The following is a 13,078-nucleotide window of genomic DNA, read 5'->3' on the forward strand; positions in this document are numbered from 1 at the left end:
GGAGTGCATCTTCTCCTTCATTAGCTAGTACTACATATGTTAGTGAATCCACTTTTTTGGATTCCCCAACTAGCGCTTAAAAATGGAGGATATAGCTGGCCGGTTGCTGCTTGGACGCTGGATGTTGGTGATGTCATGTGGAGGGTCTGGAATATAACGCCTACTTACAGTAAATGTTACACTATATTTAAAGGGTGCTGAAATCCCCTTAATTTTGAAGGGCTGGGCTTTAAGAAGTCCTTTCAGACCCACCTTCTTTCCAGAACCCACTCAGAAGCATTGATTATGCAACACTTCATTCTGCCACAGGGATCTTTCCTCTTTCTGCAGATATTAAGGCAAATCTTGCTCTGAATCTTGAGTTGCCAAACCTCAGTTGGGGTGTGGAGCTCTCCTGGAATTACAACTCTTTCACCTTCCGAGGGTAGACTGCATGATACACCTTCCCCAGACTCTCCCCTCCCCAATACTCAAGAAGTTCCTACATCAGACTTGGCAACTGTACCTGAAGGAGACTCCCCAGCAAACTCAAAGGAATAAAAGCTAGATTAGCCTCCGCTCTGTACTATGAGGCGAGGCAAGTTTAAAGAACTTTCTAGGCTCCTTGTTCCCCGGAGAGCGACACTCACCTTCTTCGTCTGTGGTTGAAATGTGATTTCTCCACAGCATTTCCTCACCTTATTGCCAAAATGTGTGGGACGTCCACTCTGATCTTAATTCTCTTCTTCGTCTGTCAGCTGGCTCGGAGAGGCCTCAATGTGGTTCTCATCAGCCGTTCCATGGAGAAGCTGAAGCAGGTGGCAGCTGAGATTGGTGAGTGAGGCCGACCTGGCCTGGGGGGAAGAGGTGGTTGGAGCTGCAGGCTCCTGGAAGGAAGGATTACGGAGAAAATAAGTCCACTGGAGGAAGAGGAGGAAGTACTTTTGTTTATTGTAAGCGAAGCACTAGAATTCACCAAAAGCCGAATGCTTAGCCACTAATGGTGGAGTTAGGAGCCTGGACTGGAAGGAATCCAACGTGAATGACTCAAACCAGAGTGTCACAGAACATGACACGAGGGAAGGTATTCTGTGAGCAGAACTGTGAGACCTCCTTATACTTTGCTAGCTCTCATTGGTGCTCTCTCTAGAGCAGGGATAGTCAAACTGCGGCCCTCCAGATGTCCATGGACTACAATTCCCAGGAGCCCCCTGCCAGCGTTCGCTGGCAGGGGGCTCCTGGGAATTGTAGTCCATGGACATCTGGAGGGCCGCAGTTTGACTACCCCTGCTCTAGAGCATGAGCAGAAGGACCCCCTGGAGTGATATTTACGGATCAATGGACCTCATTTCCTAGCAATCTCTCTCCAGAATACTGTTTGAGGCCTCCCTGAAAATTCTAGCAAGGCAGTTAGCAATGGAAGAACTGGAGGAACATTATTTGTGTATTTGAATATCCTGTCCTCTCGACTGTTCCTTTCATTTCCTATTTGTGGCAATAACAGCCTCTCACCTTTGAGCTTTAAACACTTGTGAGCTTTAGGAGTTTTGCAGTGGGAAGCAGTAAAAGGGTGAGTAAGAAGGTGCGTGATGGTGATGGCGATATTATCCCGCCCCCAGCCAGCAAGCAGACAAAGATAAACAATTTTATGATGGCAGGTGGCATCTCAAACCTATTTGTTCCACTGGAAAATTGTATCACCAAGGCTCAGTGTGATGAGAAAAGAAAAGTGGGAGATGACTCAACTGCTTGGCTGTTAGAAGGTCAGGGTGAATCCATTTGCAGAACCTCCGATAACATCCTAAGTGAACTCTCACATCTGACTGCCAAAACCGTGAACACCTTATTTGAAAGAATAAAGCTTATTGAGGATAAGATTGACAATATGTCACAATTGCTTGCACAGCACTTTGGCCCTAACCCAGGTTTCAGTGAGAAAGAGGTATGTAATCAACCTCCTAAAATACCTAATTTTGACAAGAAGCCATTACAAATAAGGGAGAGTCTAAAAAGGCTAGCATACATCTGTCAAGCTGATGGATCAGTAGGATCCTCCTTTTTCCCTTTCTTGAAGATCTGCCCGCCTCCAGTCATCTGGCATCTCATCTGTTCTCCAAGAAGTGTCAAAAATAATGGACAGAGGTTCAGAGATTACATTTTACAAGTTCTTTAGTACCCTTCGGTGCAATTCATCTGGCACAGAATACTTTGTTTCATTTAAGGAAATTAGGTGTTTATGGACTACCCCCACCATGATCTTAGGCCACCATTCCCATCCCCCCTGTTGTGATATGTTTTTGCCATTGAGCACCATTTCCCTCTCAAGAGAAGACTGAGGAGGAATAGGAGTTAAGCAGGGCAGAGTATGCACTTACTTTGTTTATTCCATTGTCAATCCTGTTGAATTCAGATTGATTTGAACTCGGGTTTTCTTCTCCCCCCCCTCCCCATTGAAACAGAAAAGTGTTCTGCACATGGTTAGGGTAGTTCAGAAGGAGAGGAGAGCCAAGCACAGCCTCTTTCTTTCTTTTCTTAAAGGGGGGGGGGAGATGATCGAAGAAGGCAGAGGAGGGAGAAAAAAAATCCAAAACTGACAGAAGTTGAGAGAAATTAGGGGCTTCTCCTTTAAGGCAAGCTTGTCACATGAGCAGCTTTGGCCAATCAGGGGTTCTCTATCACGGAGGAGAGCCCAGATTAAAAACAGCCTGCTTTCTCAATTCGAATCTTAAAATATTCAGGGTTAAAAGCACTCTAAGATATTGCACAATAAAGGCAGGGTCACTCCAGATCAGGAAAATTTAAATCGCCCAAAATCAAAACGGTAGTCACATTCTGTGTAGATGGCAGGGACTGAATTGACCTGGGGTTGGAATAAAAGCTCCGTGCAGTTTACATCCAGTTCAGCCCTCTCTTCATCATCTGTTATAATTTCACTTTCTTATCCTCGCAGTGGTCCTATGGTGTCCCTATTCTTTTTCTTACTTGAAATATAATTAAAGAAGCCTTTTTTTTTGCTATGTTTAGCACTTCTTGCTAGCCTAAGCTCATATTGAGAGTTTTATAACACTCTCCCTACAATCATTGGTTATTTGTTTATCCTCATCCTTTGTAATAAGGCCTTCCTTACATTTCCCAAATGACTCTTTTTTATTTCTCAAATTGTTTGACAGCTGCTTATGGCTTGGCTTCTTTAGGCTCCTTCCATCTTTCCTTCTCAAGGGAATTATTTGTAATTGAGTCTTCAGTATTTCACTTTTAAGAAACTCCCAGCCTGCTTTGACTCCCATCTCTTTAAGTCTTTCTAACCACGGGACTCTATCCAGCATACCTTTAAGTCTATTGAAATCTGCTTTCCTGGTCCAGTTTATACATCCGACTACGTAAAGATTTTCTCTTTCCCGCAAATGAAAATTCCAAAATCACATGGTCGCTACTACCAAGTTTGCCCACTACTTCCACCTCATCTTCTCCAATGATGAGAAAATAGCAGACCCCCTGGTTCCCCTTCTCTACTTTCTGGGAAATGAAGCTTCAGGATGGCATGACTTCTGTGGTTTCTCTAACCCTGAAGCATGTTTCAGGGGTTTCTCGACAGTAAAAAAATTGAGAAAGGCTGATCTAATCTGAAATGACAACACTGGAGGCACCCACTAAGGCGTGCTTGATGTCATCTTGGGAAAGAGACTCTGAAACAGAGATGTTGAAACACACCCCAAAAGATCAAGAGATATTGTTCAATGAGAAGGTTTATAGAATCCGAAACTCAGTAAAAGTATGTTCCATCTATGAAACATAATTAGAACAGATTAAAATTTTTGAACCAGTGTAGCATAACCATTGCCCTGGTAATAAAATGGCCTGGAGAAGCAGTTGTCTAGGTAAAATCTAAGAATCCCGTGTATCCTGTACCCAGCCTTTGGGAGTAAAGGTGAAGGATACAGATTTTGACACTTGCACAGAAGTATGATTAGGCTTATAAACATAGTAGAATCACCACTCCTGGGTGGACTTAGAGCTCATTTAAATGGACATGCAATTGTATGAAGCTGTACTTTGTGGGCGGGATAAATTTTCCGGGATAAATTGCATAAATGGCTGCTTTGGACCAGCAAGTTTTGAGTAAGATCTTGGCTTTCACCAAAGAAGGCTAAGCTCTTGTTTGCGCAAACATAAAATTTTCTTTCTTACTGAAGTCTGTCTGTGAAATTTATTTGGCCTAACAGTATGAGGAGGAAGAGTGTATGCACTCGAAAGCTCATGCCTAAAATCAGAGTCCAATAGCACTTTTAAGACCAACAAAGATTTATTCATCTTTAGATTCAAATGGGTCACCGTGTTGGTCTGAAGTAGCACAATAAAATCAGAGTCCAGTAGCACCTTTAAGACCAACAAAGATTTATTCAAGGATTGAGCTTTCGAGTGCAAGCACTCTTCGTCAGACTATGATCTTCTTACATGACAGGGACTCTGGTTTTAGTATGAGGAGGTGTTAGAAGAGGAAGGGAGAGCAGAAGAGGCGGGAGGGAGGCCCAAGATCTAGGGATAATTGGCCTCAACCATAGGCCCAGTGGAAGAACTGTCTTACAGGCCCTGTAGAACTCAGAAATTTTAGGCAGGGCTCTGACCTTGGAACTGGAGGTGCAAGTTGTATCTTCTGGCCTGGCTACAGGGGGTGGCATTTGGAGTGTTTTGCGCCCAAATGGGGGGGGCGTGCAGGGGGGGTGGAGATTAAGAAGGGACAACAGTCATGAGGTGCTTTAGTCTTAGCAAAGGTTTAAAAGGTGCTTGCTTCATTGTATCTTCAATAAAGAGAATTCCTTCAACAAAATCTGCTTCTTGAGAGCACTCAAGAAGTCTGGCACTGTCCCCTGCTTGAAATCCTCTCTGCCTTTGTTTCCTAGAGGAGAAGCACGGGCGAAGCACCAAGGTGATCCAAGCAGATTTCACACACGGCTCAGAAATCTATGAGCCAATTAGAGCTGCTTTGCAGGGGCTGGAGATTGGCATTCTGGGTAAGTTTGAACACTAGTTTTCTCCCTGCCCAAATGTCCTTGTCTGCTGTCCAAATTATGCCAATAAACTATACGATACAACAGGAGTTTCCAAAAGGATGCCCCTGGGCCTCCTCCAACACCTTTTCTGGTGCCCATGTATGGTTGCCAGGTCCATGGGTACTGCTGGCAGGGGATGGGGGCACGTTTTGGGAGACTTTCAAGGATCTCTCTCACTCACTCACTCACTCACTCACTCACTCACTCACTCACTCACTCACTCACTCACACACAAGCTGTTGTTGAAAACTCAGCTATGGAGATCCCTGCCTGAAGGATGTTTGCCTGGCCTTGATCAGGGTCAGGTTCTCTGATCTGGTGGAATGAGCTCTCAGGAGAGTTGAGGGCCCTGATTGAAGAGTTCCACAGGGCCTGTAAGATGAAACTCTTCCACCATGTCTTCGGTTGAGGCGGGGGTGTTTAAGATCAAGGGTCCCTCCCCAGGCTTGGCCAGGACATCGGGCTATTCCTCACTACCCCCGTGGTGGGATGTTGTATGTGGGGGCCCCCAACAACGCAGGGCTTTTATGCTTGCCAGGTTTAACATCCTCCCATCAGCAGTTATGGCAGGGAGATTTCAGAAGATTTCACTGCCCATGTAAACCAGGCTCTATAGAAACCATACAGCATGTGTTTTTTTACTGCCCCATATACAATGCCATTTGGGCTAAAGCTCTAGACTCACTCCTAGTTAAATGTATTGGCTACTTTGATAAATGCAAGGAACAGTTCCTTCTTTCCCATCAGGATCCAGATACAATTGATAAAGTGGCTGAATTCTTACAAATGGCAATTAAGCTGCGTGAACTTAAGAACCAATTGACTGTATTCGGATTTGTCTTATTTTTTATGCCAATAAAGGTTGTTTGTTGTATGTAGGGGAGAGGGGGGAGGGTCTTTAGCCACCATGCATGCTTGAGTTTTTATGGGTTGATTTTATGGGGGTTTTATGGGGGATGTTTGTTACCTACCAATCACCACTTGCGGGAATGGTGGACTAAAAATATAATAATAATAATATTTTTTTCAAAGTATTGCTTTAAGGAAGGCGTGCAACTTAATCATAAGCTTTCTGAGGTAATGGTCCTCTCTACGAAAAGGAAAATGCCTTTCTTTAATTGGTCCCTGGATGGTCTTATGCCTGACCTAGACCGTTTCCACACAAGGAATCTGCCTCTGGACAGGCTTTGGATGTTGGCAGCTTTGAGAGCCATCTCCACATGATGTCACCTACATCAGGAGATGCCTCAAGTTTGGCCAGATTTAATGCATGCTGAGGGAAATTGACAAAACTCGATTCATCACCCTCTATCACGTGTCCCATCAACCAGGAGTTTGCCTGTATAGAGCATCGACTCCTGCACCTCCCCTCCCCCCCCCTTCACGACGCAGCACTGGCTGCTTCGGGTGTGAGTGGCCGCTTCATAACCCTAGTTGGAAGGGCAATTTTATGTGGGACATCACTTGCCCATCACTGTGTTATGGGGGTATTTCGTCTGTGCTTAGAATATGCAAACCTTTTCTTTTACTTTATTGGCTCTGGCAATGTGTATACGTAGGTTCACGTATACAGTGGTCGTGTGTTCCACAGAAGACAGAAATGTTGCCAGGGGCAAAGAAAGCCAACTTGTGATCCTTGTGGTCCAACCAACATGGCCAGCGAGGCTCTCTACCCAATGAGGAGTCGAGACTCCCCTTTGGCGGTGCGAGGCGGGAAGAGAGGAAAGCCTGCAAGCTCAGCTTGCCGGCCACTTTTTGCAAGCAGCTTCAGAGCCGAGATGGATTCCAGCTCGCAGGCACCATCCTTATCCTCAACTTCACAGGCTACCCCTTCCCCTCCACCTCCCAGGCTTCTTCCATGCCCTCCAGCACTGGTGCAAGGGGACCAATATGGAGGCACAGCGAGGTTAGAGACCTCCTGGCCATCTGTTACGATGAAAAGGTCCAGGAGGCTCTCAATGCCTCTCATTGGAACCGGCACACCAGATGAGGGCTCTGAGGCACAACCGGACAGGGCTCAAGTGCCACACAAAGAGCCTCAGGCAGGAGTACTTCCATTGTGTTAACCACAACAAGTTCTCTGGAGCCACACCGGTGACTTGCCCCTTATTCCACGAGCTTAGGCGCATCTAAAGAGAGGTGGATTGCACTGACCAGCCAAAACACATAGCTCTTAGCCTCAAGTTAATGGTGAGGAAGCCGGCCACCGAGGATAGCAGCCACAGGACTGAGGAGTGTCCCTCCACTTCCGGAGTGCCGCCTCGGAGGCAAGCCACCTTGGAGTGGGACCCAGGGACAAAGTTCATCACCCTGGACCTCATCCCCATAGAGCAGGGGAGACTCCATGGCCATCGGTGCTTCACGCCGCTCGACACAGGTAAGCCGGGAGCCCCAGAGTCGGGATTGGGGTGGCCGGACCTTTTGACGTGTGCCCAGCATCCCTATGGGGCTTCGTTGCTGCATTGAGAGGGGACACTGAAGGGAAAAACCCCAAACATCCGGGGCTCCTCTATCTCCAGCCACGTGTTGGATCTCTGGAGGCTTTCCCCCTCATGTTCCCTACCCCTCCCAACCGCTGGGCATCCAGCTGGCAGCCCTGGAAACTTTCCTGGGCTGTTGGCAACAAGACCTTCTCTTAATTCAGAATGCATCCTCCTCCCAAACCAGCACCCCCTGAATCCCAGACAAGGGACTCTCAGGGAGGACTTGCAAGGCAGTAATTCATCTGCCACAGAGATAGGTGGGTGCTGGTCCCCATCAGCTATCCTTGGGAGAGGGGAGGGAAGGTGCTGGTTATCCTGGAAGCTTTACAAGGCTACTGTGCAGGACAAGGCTTCCATCTGAAGAGAAGGCTTCACCAAACTTCTACTGTGCTCCTCATTGCTTGCTCTGAACTGCTTCTGAGGTCTGACCTACCTTTTCTCTCCAGACTACATCCCACCAATACCTCTGAGGATGCAGCTGTCGTGGTTCGGTCCTTGGTGGCTTGGGAACCAGACCGAACCCCGCCATCAGAGGCGCCCGCGATCACGGAGGTAGGGCATGGTGATCACAGGCAAGCCGGCAGCTGGGCGCCCCACCCGATCGTTGAGGTGGCAATGGCCGCTAAAGAACCTCAATGTCCCCCTCCACCTTTTGACAAGGGCCCGGAGATGGCCCTTTGTTCCAGGAAAATGGGCCATCGGGAACCCCGGAAAACCTCGCATATGTGCATGAGTCATGATTGTATCAGCATGTTCCCTCCGGAAGTACTGGGTGGGGCAATACAGCCAAAGGAGGTGGGTTTTGTATAAAAGAGAGCTTCCACCTGGAGTTCGGTGGAAGCTCTTACTCCATACCAGCGGACTCCACGTTGCTGAAATAAAGCTTGTTCCTGTTGTATCGTCCACCCGGCCTGGCGTGACGTTTTCTTCAAGGGGCACCCTGTTTTTTCAGTTAGCAAGCGGGTTCCCGACATCGTAAGAGCTTCCACCGAACTCCAGGGTCGGCATCGCATCCGAGCGCTTATCGGGACGGATCCAGAGATGGCGTTTTCAAGCAACGAGGCGGTCTCGACCCCCACGAACCCCGGGAACATGGGTTTAATGTCCCTGGGAGATTTCCTCCGAAAATCGGGGGGCCAGGACCAGCTGTCCGGGACCCCGAGACCCTCGGCAGCGGCGGCCAAGGGAAGGCGCCGGGCCATGGGGTTCCCAAGCACGGCGGGGAGCGCGCCGAGGTCTGGGGGGTTGGCCCCAACCTGGGACACCCAGCTGAGGCAGGCGCTTCGCCCGGTAAGACCTGAGGAATCCCTAGAGGACCTGCGGCGGGCCATGGCGGACTTGGCCAGGCGCTTGCAGGCAGCTGAAGCCCGTGAGCAAGCTCGGGCCGGGCCCGGAGGGACTGGTAATACAACGGCGGAGGGGATCGCGTCGAGTGAGGACGCCTCCAGCGACGAGGACGAGCCCGGCACTGGTGAGCGGGCCCCGGACCCCGACCCGGAGCAGTTTTCAGTCCCGAGTAGGCGAGACGGCCAGCGGAGAGGCGAGACAGCAGAGGATCTCGGGGGAGCAGGTGAGCCGACGGGGCGGCGAGAGCCGGACCAACGCAGGAGCGACGTGCAAGGCAGGGAGCGGCACGGCGTCGTTGGGCAAGTTGGTAGCCGGTGGAGCGGAGCAGGACGAGACGGCGGACGCCGAGAATCCCGGATCCGGAGGGGGTCGGACTACTCTCCAAAACATTCCCCCCCAGAGCTTAAGGCGCGTTTCGACGGGACGCCGGACGACCTCCCGCAGTTCCTCCTCCACGCGCTGACGCATGCCCGGAGATATGGAGACCGGTATGAGGACTCCGAGGACTTGGTCTGGGGGGTGGCCTCGTGTCTCCAGGGCAAGGCGGGTCAGTGGTACCTGGGGTTGGCCGAGCGCGGCGACCCGGCAACTCAGGACCTGCAGGACTTCGTGGTCGCGCTCCGCCGACGATTCCAGGACCCCCAGGCTGAGGACAAGGCAAAGAGTCGGATCAAGGGACTTCGACAGGGTACTAGGGGGGTTATGGACTATATAGACATTTTCCGGAGGGAAGCAGGCAAGGTGTTCTCCTGGAACGAGGAGACCCAAATCGAGTACTTCCGGGAGGGCCTTAACCCGAAGCTCAGGGAATGGGCCGTGATCAAGGGGACGGAAGAAGATCTGTCTACACTGGAGGGGTGGTGTTTCGTGGTCGCCAAGCTGGAAGCCAGCCTGGGTTGGGCCGCCGCACCCCCCCGGGAGGCCAAAGGCGGGTCAGCCGAGGCGCCAAGACCGGGCCCCGACAACTCTCGCCCCAAACGACCCCCGAACCCCGAGCGGGAAAGGAGACGCCGGGAAGGACTGTGCCTGAAATGCGGGGGGTCAGGACATTTCGCAGCAGCGTGCCAACGGCAAGGGGGGGAGGACCGCGGGCTCTCCCAGGGGGGAGGTGCGACACGCCCCCAGCAGGCACGCCGGGCGGAGGACCTCCGCAACGAACCGGGAAGCGTCCAGGCGACGGGAAACGGCCAGGACCTGCTGTAGACGGCGCCGGGCAGCAGGTCCCGCGGTGCGAGGGAAAACCCCTACAGCATGAGGCGCGACCTCCGAACGTGGTAATTTTAGAGCTCCGGAACCCGGAGAACGGACTAAGTTGGGTGGGGGAGGCTCTTTTGGACTCTGGATGCGACCACAGCATGGTCCACCCCCAGATAGCCCGGGCTTTGGGGCTACCGAAGCGCATTCGGAAGGTTCCCCTGGTTTTCGTCCAGATGGACGGCAGCCCGATTCAGGGGGGACCTTTCGGGGAGGAGGTGGGTCCTATCGCCATCCACATAGGGGACCACCAAGAGCTGCGGTGGCTGATCCAGGTCCCCGTAGCGGGATATCGGGCGGTGTTGGGCCTGGATTGGCTGAAGGAACACAACCCCGTGGTGGACTGGCGGGCGGGGACCCTGAAGTTCGACTTGACGGTGGGTGCACGGCATCGGGTCCCCCGCGAGAATTCCAGCCACAAGAGGACGGCGGCGCGTCCCAGGGGAGCGGCGGCGGCGCAGCAGGAGAAACCAGAGCCCGAGGTCCCGCCAGAGTACCGAGACCTCGCAGCCGTTTTCAGCGAGCGGGAAGCGGACGAGCTACCCCCACACCGCCGCACGGACTGCGCTATCAACATCCCAGAGGGGGCGGTACTGCCCAAAGGGCGCATCTACAAAATGAGTGAGGGTGAGCTCAAGGACCTCCGGGAGTTTTTGGAAAAAAATCTGGCCCGAGGTTTCATCCGGCCCGCTTCCAGTCCCATGGGAGCTCCAGTCTTGTTCGTCCGGAAAAAGGATGGGTCCCGACGGCTGTGCCAGGACTACCGGGGCCTCAACGCCATCGCAGCGGGGAACGCTTACCCCCTCCCGCTGATCCCGGATTTGCTGGCCCGGCTGGGCAAAGGGACTCTGTTCACTAAGCTGGACCTAAGGGAGGCGTACTACCGGGTACGCATCCGGGAGGGGGATGAGTGGAAAACGGCGTTTAACTGTCAATTGGGACAATTCGAATTTAAAGTGATGCCGTTCGGTTTAAGCGGGGCACCTGGGGTTTTCATGAGTCTAATTAATGAGGTGTTGCAGGACCTTCTGTTTCAGGGGGTGGTTGTTTATTTGGATGACGTCCTGATCTACAGCCAAGATCCCCAAGAGCACGTGACCCTGGTGAGGGAGGTGTTAAAGCGCCTGCTGGCAAACCACCTATACGTGAAGCCGGCTAAGTGCGAATTCCACCGTCCCTCCCTGGACTATTTGGGCTACCGCATCTCAGCCCAGGGCATAGCTATGGACCCCGAGAAGGTGCAGGCGGTGCTGGACTGGGAAAGGCCTCGCACCCGGAAACAGCTACAAAGCTTCCTGGGGTTTGCTAATTTTTTTAGAGGCTTCATCCCCAGATACTCCTCCGTAGTGGCTCCCCTCACGGACTTGCTAGGTACCAAGGGGAGAGGTCCTCGCGCCACGCGGCCCAGCGCAGCGCTCGGCTGGAATGAGAAATCGGAGGCAGCGTTCCTGGCCCTCAAGCAAGCTTTCGCGTCTGAGCCCACGCTACTGCACGTCGACCCAACCCAGCCGATGGTGGTACAAGTCGACGCCAGCGACGCAGCAGCCGGGGCGGTTCTCCTGCAGCGAGACCAGGCGGGACAGCTGAGGCCGGCGGCCTACCTCTCACGAAAATTCACCGAAACGGAGCGGAACTGGTCTACCTGGGAGAAGGAGGCGTTTGCGATTAAGTTCGCCCTCACCGAATGGCGGCATTGGCTGGAGGAAACAGAGGAGCCGTTCGAGGTCTGGACAGATCACAAGAATCTGGAGGCGCTCCGGCAACCGCGATCCCTGAACGCCAAGCAGATGAGGTGGGCGGAGTTCTTTTCGCGGTACAATTTCAAGCTGGGTCACATCCCCGGCAAAGAGAATTTCCTCGCGGACGCCCTCTCCCGGCTGCCGCATCATGGGGAGGGGTACGCTCCCTGCACCAGGTCCGTGTTCGGTGAGGAGCAGCTGGGACGGGGGGTCGTCACTAGGCGTCGGGCCCGGGGGGAATGGGAGCCCGACCCGGCGACCGCCCCGCTCCGAGACCGCCTAGTGGCAGCCTACGGGACAGACGAGGAGCTGGCTGAGCTCCGGGACTCTTTGATTTTGGACTCCGGTCTCTGGCGGAGGGGGGAGGCTGTCTACGTCCCGGAAGGGCTACGACGGGAAGCCCTCAGCCTCTGCCACGATGCTAAGACCGCCGGGCACTTCGGTTTCGTAAAATCCTGGAAGTTGGCCCGGCGGCGGTTTTGGTGGCCCAGTCTGCGGCGGGACACAAAAGCTTACGTCAGTGGTTGTCCTGTCTGCCTGACCTGCAAGCCGGGGGTTGGCAAGCCGAAAGGGCTGCTGCACCCGCTCGAGGTCCCGACCCGGCCGTGGTCAGTGATCTCCATGGACTTTATAACAGACTTGCCTCCCAGCAAGGGGAAAACGGTGATCTGGGTGGTGGTAGATCTATTTTCCAAACAGGCCCACTTCATTCCTTGCGCCAGTGTCCCCAGTGCTTCACAGTTGGCTCGGATGTTCCTGGATCACGTGTTCCGACTGCACGGGCTGCCGGACAAGGTGATTTCCGATCGGGGCTCACAATTCGTGTCCCGGTTTTGGCAAGCTTTCCTGCGCCTGTTAGACATCGAGCAAGGGCTGAGCTCCGCTTACCACCCCCAGACGGACGGGCAGACCGAGCGGGTTAATCAAGTACTGGAGCAGTACTTGCGGTGTTTCGGTTCCTATCATCAAGACACCTGGGTGCCCCTGCTCCCCCTGGCCGAGTTCGCGTACAACAACGCAGACCACAGCAGCACGGAGATGTCGCCTTTTGCCGTCGTCTACGGGACAGACCTGAGACACTTCCCGGAGCTTGGAGAGGTCCCCGCCCGGGAATCGGCCGACCTTCGCGAGTGGGGGAAGCGTGCCGGGAGCTGCTGGAAGTCGCTGCAGGAGCAGCTCCACAAAGTCAAGGCAGCGCAGAAAGAGGACGCCGACCGGAAGAGAC

At 52.8% G+C, this 13,078-nt stretch overlaps 1 protein-coding gene across 1 annotated transcript in view; it reads left to right on the plus strand.

Annotated features, from left to right (window-relative positions):
- The window catches only part of LOC143837124 (very-long-chain 3-oxoacyl-CoA reductase-like), a 45,093-nt gene that overhangs the window by 10,843 nt on the left and 21,172 nt on the right, over window positions 1-13,078 (plus strand). Inside the window, exons 3-4 of the mRNA XM_077336636.1 lie at window positions 738-813; window positions 4,881-4,991. Coding sequence (XP_077192751.1) covers window positions 738-813; window positions 4,881-4,991 — 187 coding nt within the window. The remainder of the gene's footprint in view (window positions 1-737; window positions 814-4,880; window positions 4,992-13,078) is intronic.

The sequence above is a fragment of the Paroedura picta genome, chromosome 5 (genome assembly GCF_049243985.1).
Source record: "Paroedura picta isolate Pp20150507F chromosome 5, Ppicta_v3.0, whole genome shotgun sequence".
Classification (NCBI taxonomy): domain Eukaryota; kingdom Metazoa; phylum Chordata; class Lepidosauria; order Squamata; family Gekkonidae; genus Paroedura; species Paroedura picta.